We start from the raw sequence: 13,011 nt of genomic DNA on the forward strand, positions 1-13,011 counted from the left end.
CCTTTTCCAACGACTAGAAAGAACATCAAATGGCAAAGGAGATCGGATTTGATTATTGAACTACTCCGCCTCTCGGGGGACTTTTTCCTTCTTCATTTTCCACCGAGATTGCTCTCGATTCTTTTGTGACCCAATTTATTTTTCACTCACAACACTTTCCAAGAAAGCTCTTTGTCAGGCGCCACGGTGGAAATTCCACCAGGACTGGCAGCCAAGTGAACAAAAACAGTTACTGAGTCAAATTTCTCAAAATACAGCGACGTAGTAAATATTCTTTTCGTGACACGTGCCCTGAACTTGCTCTTAATTCAGCCATTAAAAGTTTTCCTTTCATGTGATTTTCAAGTTAAACGATTACAAAGACAGTCACTGAAGTTAGTTGAAAACCTAAAGCGATGCAGTTCAAATGGAAATTCATTATATCGATCTCAGTGATCGCAATTATTTTCTACATTTCTGAAAGTAAGTCAGAAAATGATATTCTTATGAATTATTCATGAGAATTTATTTTATATTTTTCAGACTTACTGATTTCTTCATCAATTTTGGTGGTAAGTATTTGAGTTAAGTAGGCAATAATGTAAGTGATGTCTGTAATTTTTTTTGTATTAAGATGGCCGTTCCCGCTGCTTTAAATGTTTGTGAGTCTTTTTTTTATTTTATACAAAAAATATTTCATATATACATAAGTACGTATTTGCTGTAATTTACAATATATTTTGTAGTAGGAATAGAATGGACTATCCCGGATTTGGACGAATTGTTTGGAGCGATCTTGAATATTACTACGTTTGTTAGTTATGGTGATAGTAATGCTAACATTGATGATGTCGATGGTTTTGGCAGTGACACTAGGCCTGATGGCGGCGATGGCGGTGATAATGATGGTGGTGGTGAGCATATTTTCAGATATACAAAATGGACATATATTTGTTTCAAAAATATTAATTAACAAATGTCTATAACTTTTATGATCAAAATCCTCAGCGACTGGACGATTTGGATATGGTGAGTGTGTTTGAATAAAAAATTCTTTGTAATCATCATGTCTTAAAATGTGTGTATTTATTTCCCTTATAGATAGAACTGGACTCACTCTCTAAATTTAAGCTCGAATTTAAAATTTCGAGAAATATACACACAAACCATAAGCAGACATTCCGCAAAATGTACTAATAATATGATGTAAACTCAATTTGTGCAAAAAAAATTATAACTTTTATCTGTTTTTTTTGGCTTAGAATCATTGATAATAAATAAAAGCATGTGTCACGCTATAGTTCAATTTTTTCCATTTGTAGTCGGTGCAAATTTCTTTTCACTTTTCACTTGTGATTCATAGAATATTTCATTTTGAAATCTCACAATTGAATAAAAACCTGCCCATTGAGAGCTTCGAGGAATTGATGTGAGTGTCTGTGCTCTAACAAAGTGGGTCTCGTAGTTGTTTTGCAAAGTCCCACTTTTATCCATTCCCATCTCTATTTTAGTGGGTCTCACAATGCCACTCAAGCGGCCACGAGGCACAAAGAGTGGGTGGCCGCGGGAAGGGTATTTATAAAATTGCCACGAAGACCAATAAAGTCTGGCACCACTTCAAACGCTCATCTCTTATCAGTGCACAATTTCCCTTTGGCGGTAATTTTTATTCATGGCAACTTTTCATGACTTGTGTCGCTGCAGAAAGTTTCTTTTTTCCACACTCTCCGCCTGACATTTATTGCAAAACAAGTTGTCAACTTTTGCAAGAGATATGGTCAGAATCACGCGATATACTTTGCAGAGAAATTGCATTAGATCGCAATCGCGCTTGTTCTCTTGTCCATCCATCTTTTATTCAATTTGAAAGTTGGCCAGGAGGGATGATGGGTGAAAAGTTTTGAGGAGAGACAAAAAGATTTTCTTCATTGGAATGTGATATCTTGCGAATCTTGGCGGGAAAGTTCCCACAAACTTTCTTCTCACTGGGACTGTTTCCGACGAGTCTGTCTTTCTTCGGGGCATTCAAGGAGCAAAATGCCCACTTGTGCACAAATCTGACAGGCACCTCCAGTCTTGAAAATTTGACATTGTTCGGGGAAAAATTCTCCCCCAACAATGGTATATGAAGTCATTGTGATAAATTGCAAGACAGCTGCCTTCCAATAAATTCCTTTTTGATGCCTCCATAAAGGAGAGCCGCCCGCTCTTGAGTGGGGGTGTGTGACAAATGAGCCCGAGTCTGGCCTCAACCCAATAATTATTAATAAAAAGTAATGTGTAAGCAATAATGCTAAAGAATCACTTCTTGGCACACGTTCAAGCGCGCGATGACAATATTTCTCGCCGGAGACTCACTCATTTTCATGTGAGCAATGCCCCAAGTATTTGTCAGCCACATTCGAGGAGAAGGTCCACGGATTTTCACGGCAGAATGGCTTAAGGCGAAAGAATGTTGAGGTCTCGCAGAGAATATGTCTTTGGCTCACGATTATTTGTTATTTCCATGAGAATAGCGCCTCCCTGAAACGTGCTAGATTTAATCATTAACCCAGCTTGAAGTTTAAAGACTTTTTCGTGACACGTGCGCCAACTTTGCCTATAATTGCATTTGATCATTGTAATAATTACTGTGGACAACCTTCGCTGCTGAGCCGCCGAGGAGAGAAGATGATGACAGTTATTTGGAAAGTGAGATTTACGCCTCTGCGTAAATGTGCGTTGAAGAATTTTCGTCTTCTCCTCAATCATCAATTACATTCTAACAATACGAGTGTACAAAAATGGAAAATTCTCAATTTTTCTCCTTGAAATGCCTCTTTGAGAAATCATTTCGCACCTCCGATAAATTGGTGGCGTTTTTATGGGCCATAAATTTGAAATTTGTCAGCAGATTCAGACGCGCACGTGTGTCACGAGCACTATAATCCGAGCCTAGGCGCCTAGAAATTGAGTCGTTGCTCACGTGGAAGCCTTCCTGCTATTTGCTGTTTTGGCGCGCCGAAAAAGTGCGTTGGAAGTGTGTCGAAAGGAGTTCATTAGCATAAAGAGCGCGTAATTCCCTCCTCCTCGTCCCACCAACTGAAATAGCCTAATCATCCTCCATGTGAGATTTGCGTGTGAATTTCATCGGTAATTAATGAAATTTTATTCACACTCCACAAGTGGAGACGCCTGGTTTCTCTCTTCGTTCTGCTGAATAAATATTTTTACGAGAGCGGAAGTTGCCGTAATTTGTCGGATGGTCGGGGGTGGGAAAAGCCCATGGCAAAAGTGGAAGTACAGATAAACCACAATAACCCAAAATGCTTAGCATATTTAATTAAATAATTTACTCATTTATTTTGTGGGAAATTCTTCAGGAGACAAAGAACAAGTTCAATGAAAGTTCGCACTGCACACAATATCGATATGTTGAGGGTGAGATTCCACCAGCTCTCAGCTCGAATGCCAAGAATTGCGGTAATATACACCTCAAATGCTAATTGAAACGTCGATATGAAAGAGGGGTAAATGGATTCGCGAGGAGCAGCGTGAAAATTCGGTTTCCCTGAAAGAGAAAAATGAGCTTTTTCCACGAAATTGTTGCTCATCTGGAAAATTTGACTACACCGGAATATTGGGTGCTGTCGAAAGGGAAACGCCGAAACTCTGCTTCGGGGTAGAAATTCAACTTCCCCTCCCGCCTCGCAGAGAACTTCCCCGGCCTTGGCTTTGATCATTTATTTAGTCGAGGCGCACGATGGGAAATGGAGGAAAATACTCATCATATTTGGAGTCATTTTCAAGTCAAACATCTTCTTGGAGGGAGTGTTTTTCATTAAACTGCTTCAAATTGTCTTCAAATGACGCGACAGTTGGGCTTTTTTCCTGCTCCCTAATTCATACCTCTGGCTTTGAAGTTTTTCGGGTGTATCCCGATGGGAGAGGGACTCTCGAGGGAGGTGGAAATCCTGACACGCGGCTCGCGACGCAGAGATAAAGAATAAACAGATGCGAGATTCTTTTCTCTCAAAACGAATCTTGTTATTCTATCACACGGAAAGTTGAGAGAGAGAGAGAGAGAGTGTGTGTGTGTCAACATAAATGTCAATATACAGGCACATAATAAATGCTTATGGCCCGGGAATGGAAAGTTGAACAGGAGAAAAAGGAATTCTCTCAGGCAAAGAAAGACAACAGATATACAACTTTTGCCGAAAAAATTACAAAATTTCTTTCTTTTTTCCAACTTTTCTCAAGAGAAAAAGAAAAAAAAAGCCCCCGCAGCAGTGGCTTTATTAGGAAACCCTGCCCACTTTCATTTGGGTTTCCACATTCTACATATAGAAGTAAGGAGTAAAAAAGAGCTCACCAAAGATCTGAAAAAGTGTCAAGAGAACATTTACGCACTAATTATACGCTTCGCGACACGAGAATCGCGCCTCAGCGGATAAATCAAACAACAAGGCATAAGTTTGTAATTTCGAGACGCGCTAATTTATTCACTTTTACGTTTGTGTACACATCAACCAATTAATTACTTAGCGATTAGGCGAGCGACTCGGTTTTCAGGCCGCTGAGTGATTCCCAAGATCGGCGCTGAAAGGGATCTCACGACAGATAACCATCAATTATGCAATTGATAGCTCGTCGCTCTTGGCAAGTGCCCACTATCGGAGAGTGAGAAGTGATTTTTCTCGACGAGAAAATCGCACAGTGTGCTCCAAACGCGAAGACTCGCCAATTCGAATTCTGCTCAATAATCCTCACTTTCTCGAGAGACAGCAAAAGCTCTCGTGGCGCTTTTTTGCGGTGGAGATTTGCGTAGTTTGTTGGTCTTCATCTCTTCACATCACTTGAATTAAACGTTGAGCTCTTCATCTCTATCACTGCCGTCATCATTCGCTCGGCTATTCGCGGTTTTTCTGTCCATTTAATCACCCGCCATATCGATGATAATAGAGGGGCCTCTTATCAATCTTTATTAAATTATAACGCATGTGTGCCGGTTTTTTGGTTACTCGCGGATTGTCTCTCTGTATTCGTCATTGTTTTCATTTTTCTCGTGCTTTTTTAACCCTACCGTTAATTTCTTGTTTGCACCACAAGTGACGTTGAGTGAAAAAAATGGGTCAAGAACGCCAAATTTCATGGTTAATTTGTGTCTCTCTCTTTTTTCTCACTCTCTCTCTTCTCAAGTGACTGGGATCTGTCGAGTGTATGGTGTTCTCTGCAATTTATCAAAAAAAAGAGAGAAAAAAGCCTCCGAGAATCTGAGATTGTGTATATCAATTAAAGGTCGTCGAATTAATAAATTCCACCAATATCGCGCTGTTTGTTGTTCTGTGAATAAATCGACATTTCGCTCCCTGTTTATTTATTAGTGGAACAATGTGAGAAATGCCAAGTCGAGGGTTAAGGCGTGAGGAGTGTTTATATTGGATTTCAGCTGATATCTCGCGCTCTCACCCATTGTTTTAGCGGCTATTCCGCGTGTCCGAGCTCCCCTTTGGCGGAGGGTTTATCGCTCTGTTTTCATTGACGGTGTGCTTTCTTCTCTGGCTGATAGGAAATCTTGGATTTCCCACCCACGCCACAACACTGCAAACACTCCCCGCTCGTTTCTTCACAGTGTACGAGACACTATAGCAATCAAGTATCAACTTCTATTGCCTTAAGTTCGCATTCCCTCGGCACGTGAGTCCTCCTTGGTCACTCTCTCGGTGTTGGCAAAAAATACCACTATTGAGACGTGCTTCAATTCCTCATTGAGCCACTGTTTATTGTTTACGATTAGAGTGACTGTTTGCCGAGCGTACGGCCAAAATTGCACAGCACGACAGAGGAGAGAGAGAGAGAATTCAGTTGTTTGATGAAAAGTGTCGGGGAATTACGTAAAATGACAATCAAGAGTGGGACTCAACATCAAATAAACTGGCTAAAGCCATTGAGAGGTCGGTATTTGCACAGTGTTTTTTCATTAGTTTGTATCACACTTATCAAAAATTGACAACATCACGGCAAAAAGTGCGCCTCTAGCGCCATAGAGATGCCGTGGTGATATTAAAAACTCCTCAATATTTCATAGGCAAAAGGCATGGCAAAAGGTGGCCAAAATGCCTCCACGCGGCGTCTCATTAAAAAGCGCCGAGCTTTTACGATGCAACCCCGGCCATAAAGGTAAAAGCTCCGCAGCGCCTAAACGGGATAAAGTGGAAAGTTTCGTGGGTTGGGCGTAAGCGCGATAATAATTCTACTTAGGCAGAATTTGATAGGGATGCCGTGTGGGGTGTATTAAAATCAACCACCCCACATTTACGCTCACCTTGAATATTTACAATCAACCATAAGATATTTACAGAGCGCCCCATCAAGCGGGACCAATTAAAATAAGCGATCGCGAGGCTTGAGTTATGGAGATTCCTCTCGCTAAAGATGGGCGTGAAAATCTACCTCGTGCGCTGTGGAAATTTAGTTTCCTGTGAGCTTAAGGATATACATTTGCGGTGAAACTATGTATAGAACTTGATTTGATGGCTATAAACCAGCCAAAAACCCTTATAAATTGTTTCTTCTCTCTCAGCGAGAACGCGAAAAAGGCATGTGAAAAGCCCGCGCGAAGCGAGAAGCGACAGAGAGACACTTCAAGGTTTGCGATTTGTGTTTATTAAATCCAACACACACTTCATAACACACTTGAATGTCAACTACATTAAATCCCCTCGCGAAGACAGCGAGAAAATTAACCCGATAAAACTGAATTCAAGTCTTATCAGACGTGCAATAATTAGGAGAGTCGCAGCAATGTGACAAGTGTGGACTGTTTTTGCCCTCACCTGACCACTGCGGACAACCACGAAAATTGGTGTGCAAGGTCTTGTGCGTGAGACTCCTGATATCAATATTAATTAATACGCTATTACGAGGTTGTACTACAGGAATAATTAAATTGGTATGGCAAAAAAAGGCCAGTGCAAGAGTGAAGGAAAATTATCTCTATCGACTGTAATCGATTCTGTTGACACACAATTCGCTGTCACATCGGAAAGGTCTTGATATTTCTCTTCATTCAACATCGACTCGCCTTCTCTTCTCTTCACTTATATTGAAGACGAGGAGAGAATAGACTTCCGCGAGGAAGTCAATTGAATTCCAAGAGTCCTCTTAATCTCACATTCAGCATGGAAAATTCATCACAGAGCAGCTTTTCTCTCTGGCATTCACTAAAAACTGATGATATTGTGCGAAATAATCCGTCAACATGGAATTGAATGAAACAATTGTTGCAGAATCGGATTTATTGTGGATAATTTGGAGGATATATTGGCTTAGCTTATGAGCACTTTTGAGGATTTGCCAAAATTATATGCTGAACATTCAAATTCACACTCACCAAACTTCCATTTACTTCGTCTCGTTCACATTTCTGTAAGTAGAGAGAGAAAAAACTGATTTTAGTGACTAATTTCATGCTACAAAATTTCTATTTCTATGTATAAATTAAGAATGTAATTTGCTAAAATTACCACCCATTTGTTTGTGCAATTTGTGCTCCTCTAAGCCATTGCTATAGTGGCAAAAGTCGTAATTCCTAATCAATTTTCAAGATCTCACAGTGAAATTGCAGCATTTCAAAAGGTCAGAATTGCAAAGAAAAGTCTGTAAGTTAAGTAAATGTCTGCCATTTCCACAATTTTCATCGTATTTCCGGAAATTCTGGGGCATTTGGGAGCTAAATTAATTCCACCGAGTGTCTTCTGAGGTGAAAATATTGATTTCCCCAGAAGTTTTCCATCTAAACTGAAGATAGTGCCATCAAGAGCCACGACCTCAATTCCGAGGAAATCCCCCCGAAAGCACAATGCCATTTGGCGCCCAGCCACTCCGGAATGGTGTCATAATTCGCGAGGGCCCCGAGAATGGGTGGGCATTTGCATTCCGCCACCCACTGGCGTGCAAGATTAATGAGTGGCGAGATTTACTTAATGCAAATGTGGCATGAAAAACACTGATAAATGCACGAGGGCAAACGGAAGAGTGTGTTTGCATGGGACTTGAGACAATTGCATGCCGAAGAGGCTCGAGGGGTGGATGAGGCGAATGACACCGAAGGGGTGGCTCATGAATAAAAGAAACACACCAATTTGTCATGAGGAACTCCACTGAACACCGCATTTATTGACCATTTAGTGCTCCTCCTCGGCGGGACCATCCCATTTCACACAAACCGAAAACCACCCTTCGAGCGGGGGCGGAAGAACATTAGTCTGTGGCTCATTGTGCATGGCGAAATCGATTCGGCATGCCTTCTGAGGTAAAAATAAAACGTCTGCAGCTCTCTGCTGAGCGATGCAATTTGGCGTCAGAAATAGCCAAGAAATTGGAAACACATCCATTTTCGTCGATTCTGTGGCTATTTTGAGGGTGAGTTTCATTGATCATATTTTCTCCGCTCTGTGGCTAATTACATTCTGAAGGATGTTGCGGCCTTTAAAAATCCCCCAGAAATCATTCTCTGCCCGTGAAATTTGAGTACATGACATGCGGCAACGCACAAACAAGTCCTATTTGGCGTACTCGTTCATTAACCTTCCGGGGTGTTATAATATTATTGATGTGAACCGGAATGACGTCAAAGATCCGCTCTCTCTCTCTCTCTCTCTCGCTCTCCCTCTCTGTGTTGATGTTTCTGCGAGAGGCTCTCCTGTTCGGCATTTGATTGGGGAAAGGAACTTTTCTCGGGCCGTGTGGACAGTGTCTGGAGGAGCCCCTGATTGATGACTTCGAGCACATCTGCGCAAATGTGGGCGCTCCTCGAGACCAGCAAATCATTTCATATTCATAACTTTTTCACTTTTCTCGCGCCAGAGCTTCGGGTGAGCTTTGTCACCTTCCACCGAAAATGACTCCATCACGGCGCTTGTGACAAATGAGGATTCTCCAGACCCACGGAAATTGGGCAAAGGGACGCTCACGAGGGGTGGAGAAAGTAGGTCAGAAATCTATGTCGGAAAACAAATGAGAAAGAATGTAAATTACTCGATTTTTTCACTTGGCTCTTTATTCTTTTTCCACCTTGAGCACTTAAAGTGAAGTGAAATTTGCAGAATTTACACACATTTCAAGCTATCTTTCTACCAAATTTCATCTCAATTGAAGCATATTAAGCTTTCAATCGATTACACTTTGCCACTGGCCACTGGTGTAAAGATAGAGCAGAATGTAGTAAGGAACACCCAAAAATAACCAGGGAGGTGTGGTTTGTTTGCATAAATTTAGAGCAGAAATAAAGCAAGAAAATATACAAGAGGTCATGCTAAATTTTAAGAAGCACATTCCCTCGCACTATCTCGTCATTTCCCCGGAGGACAATTTCAGCGCGATTGATAATGATCCCGAGGGAGATGGAGAGCCAGGAAGCGGGAGGACTCCCGAGGGAGGACAAATGGCTCGTCAATTAGCAAATAGCGCAGGGCATTAAGCGAAATGGGAGTGTTCGCTGCGAAAGCTCCTGCCAAGTAGCAATAAGCATTTATCGACTCTCACTCAGCACTTTCGATAAATGTGCATAATTGATGGCGTCGGCATGGGAATGATGCAAAAAAGCGATCCTATAGTTCAGCCAAGTCAAATTAGCACAATTCATTGGCCGCCCAAGAGCATAAAGAGCATCCCTTTGAAGCGCCGGTCTCAATGATGTTCTCAAGTTGGCGGGCTTAAGCAGTTGAAATTTGCCTGCAAAAGCGACTTGAGGAAAAATTCGCCTGCTGATAAATACTTCATGTCCCTTTTATGGCTCATTAATTTTCCGCTATGCTCAAAACTTTGGGCTCTAATTAATTTCGAGCCGCCTCGAGAGATTTCCATTATCCACGGACCCCCCAACAATTTCTCCGAGAGTCAGAAGGACTTTAATGTCCTGTCGACATTTTTCAACTTCTTTTTTTTTCGCCTTCTGCCCGGAGAGCATCAAATAACTGCCACAGACAGCGAGATATGCTCACCCAAATCGATTAATGGACAATTTTGACTCCCGCAGCAGCGATCGAGCAAGTTCGGTCGCCCGCAGGGTGAAACGTGAAAACATGGAAAAGCATGTTGCGAGCTTTTCCAATTTTTGCTCTATATATACCCAGTTGAAAAAAAAATCAGGGGAAATAATAAAAGCCAAGAGAATTTCGGCAGTTTGTTTTGATTTCCACCGAAGAGCCATGAGAAAAAAGAGACCGTTTGATGTGAGCTTCCGTTAAACTGTTTTCATTCCCAATTCATCTGCTGATTTTTTCTTCTCTCTCTCTCATGAACAAATACATAATTCAATATTGCTCGTGGGGACTCAGAATTGCCTCGGCTTTCCTCGCACCTCTGCGTAGAGTGAATGTGATTTTTGCGATGGAAAAACTCCGAGGAACAATTAGTTTGATGGCTTCAGACGATTTTCTGCGCTCTTGGCAAACACTTTTCCTCAATAATTCAATGTGAGATTAATTGAGAATCATCTCACGTGATTCCTTTGCGTCAATTTTCACCACGTTTCAGCCGCACAAAATGTTTCCCCATAAAGGTGATTTCGAGAGAAATCGTAAGAAATGTCTGCGCATTTTTCCACCGAATGTTTTCGAATAGCCGCAAGTTGTCAAAGTAAAATCTGTGTTCAAATCAGGAGTGAAACCGCAGTGTCATGCAATTATCCATCTGTAGAGCATCCTTTGAGCCGCCTAATTGCAATCAATTTGTGATTAAATGTTTGCTCTCTGATCAGATGCGTGTCAAAGACACTCGATTCATGTTTGATGAGCCAACGACACGCCACATCGCCCCACTCTTGAATGCAACTTTAATGCTCCAAGACCACTTTCGCGTTCTCGAGATTCACCTTGGGATTGAAATTGAGACTGTTAACCTCGTGGCCGAGTCGAGAACTTTCCCTTGGCCAAACGAAAATCTGTGCAAAATTCCAGGCCGCGCTAAGGAGATTCCCAACACTGGGCGCGGAGTGTTTAAATGGGATTTGAACCACGCTAAACACCCCCATCTCCCCACGATTACAGCATTCCAGTGGGAAATTGAATGAAAATACGAAAACAAGACTGAATAATCCAAATAATCCCGCATGGATGCCGAATTCAGATAAATCCTGCGAAAGCATTTCAAAGATTCCACTCTCAATGGCCCCATGTTGCGAATTTCCAATTAATGAACAGCTCCGAAGAGGCCCCCAATGCTTTTTTGTCTGGCTCACACCCAATCAATCAAGATGATTCCACGGCGACCTTCTTTGTCACCCCCGCGCGCCGGACCTGGAATTCAGCTAATCACGCAACATGGCTCAGGGGGAAAATCGATACGCACTCAATGCGGGCCTGGACACGCGAAAAAAGAATGGAAAATAGGACAGAGTCATTTTTCATGTCTCCGCCGGAAAGTGCCACTGAGAGACCCAATTTGCCGAGGGCATTGGCCTCGGAAGTGCCGGAAATGGTGCAATGGAGGCGGCGGGTGGAGTTCTCGTGTAGCCCGGAAGGAGTCTCGCCAGCTTTCGGAGGAAGACCAGCGACACTTGACCTGAAAATCCACCACATTCGGTTTATATTAATGAGACCCAAAACAGAGGGTTTTTGCTAACTTCGCGAAGACGTATAAGACGATAGTCAGTGGAATTGTCGGTGGAATTCCTTTCGATCTACTCATTGTCACTGGGTGAATTACACTGAAATATATATTTCGGATATAATTCATAGATTTTCGGGTAGTTCCGCTTATCCCTGGTTTGCCAATAAATTAAGCTTTGCGAGAATTGACTGAGATAATCCGGCGATGGTCGCAATCCCACTCTCGACGACCGGCATCTCTTGAATGGCCACGGATGAATCATGAAGACAGTCAAAGCCACAAATAGAGCCATTTCGCAGTGAGTGTCCCACCGACTCACCATTAGTCCTGTCCTCATAAAGAATCCTCCCCGGGCTAAATAAAAGAAAGCTGACGGAGTCGAGTCATGTGAATTCTCTCCACATAAACAAATTCATTAATCCTCCCGCATTTAATTCAATTTGTCACTCGGCCGTGGGGTCTTCGTGATGTGAAAGAATTAGCCGGGAGAGTTCAGGAAAAACCGTCCACACGGATGGACTGACAATAAAGCCCTGTTTTGCCTGTTTTGGTGGCGAGAGAGAGAGAGAGGGACTTTTTGTCCCCGCGTGGCTCTTTAATTATAAAACCGCCAGTGGAAAAAGCACAGACAATTTTCCATTGACACGATATACCACCTTCGTCTCTGCCACTGTCTGATGCCCTCCTTCGAAAATTGCTTAATTTATGCCAGCAAATGTTTCTCTCTCACACACAGGAAAGAAAAATATTAGCTTTAAATAAATTTTCATCTTTTAATAATGCCGCATGTAACCGAAAAAATAGGCAATATATATTTGTGCTAGAAATTAAGTTGTGGTGCCAAAAATAGATTTTTAAATAATATGGAAAGGCAACAACAAAAAAAATGTCAGAAGTGAGATGAGAATCGCATGGGTTTTCTTAACGCCCAATAAATTCTCTCAGCACATAATCGACAAATTCAATTGGAAAAATGCCGATTTAGGCTGAAATTTAATTAAGAGACAATTTTCTATTTTCCCGAACCGCACAATTTTTTCGGGGCAGGGATTTTCGATTTCGCCATTGAGGTGCTTTCATGTGTAAAAAATCAATTTTTCACTGTGAAAAGCAGGGTTGAAATCCGCCGATTGAATGGCAATGGATTCTGGAGGAGGGAAAATCACTGGCCCAGCGAATAATTCTGAATACCTCTGAAAGATACACCAGAGTTGTATAAATACTTCAGTGGAAAATTCAACAGAGTCAAAGGAAGAATTCCAGGGCAGAACAATGTGGAAGAAAGAATGGGGGATTTGTTGTATTTGGCGTAATGAGAATTTCTCAAAGTTCACATCGCCAAGAAAGAGTTACTAATAATGAGGTCAGAAATTCCATTGAACCCTTTTGCTTTTGGCAAGAGCCGCGGTCAAAGAACTCACGAATGCATTTGCCAAA

General features: G+C 41.9%; 2 protein-coding genes across 2 annotated transcripts in view; one reads left to right on the top strand and one right to left on the bottom strand.

The window, feature by feature from the left end:
• Window positions 1-13,011, bottom strand: part of LOC132264168 (uncharacterized) — a 44,691-nt gene that overhangs the window by 22,578 nt on the left and 9,102 nt on the right. Inside the window, exon 2 of the mRNA XM_059764272.1 lies at window positions 7,355-7,387. Within this exon, the coding sequence (XP_059620255.1) occupies window positions 7,355-7,387 (33 nt within the window). The remainder of the gene's footprint in view (window positions 1-7,354; window positions 7,388-13,011) is intronic.
• On the top strand, window positions 384-1,164 carry LOC132264191 (uncharacterized). The gene is made up of 6 exons (XM_059764301.1): window positions 384-462; window positions 523-551; window positions 614-641; window positions 726-893; window positions 988-1,008; window positions 1,081-1,164. The coding sequence occupies exons 1-6, from the start codon at window positions 396-398 to the stop codon at window positions 1,101-1,103; spliced, it is 336 nt and encodes a 111-aa protein (XP_059620284.1). The 5' UTR covers window positions 384-395; the 3' UTR covers window positions 1,104-1,164.

This window comes from Phlebotomus argentipes, unplaced genomic scaffold (genome assembly GCF_947086385.1).
Source record: "Phlebotomus argentipes unplaced genomic scaffold, Phlebotomus argentipes genome assembly contig_32, whole genome shotgun sequence".
Taxonomy (NCBI): Eukaryota; Metazoa; Arthropoda; class Insecta; order Diptera; family Psychodidae; genus Phlebotomus; species Phlebotomus argentipes.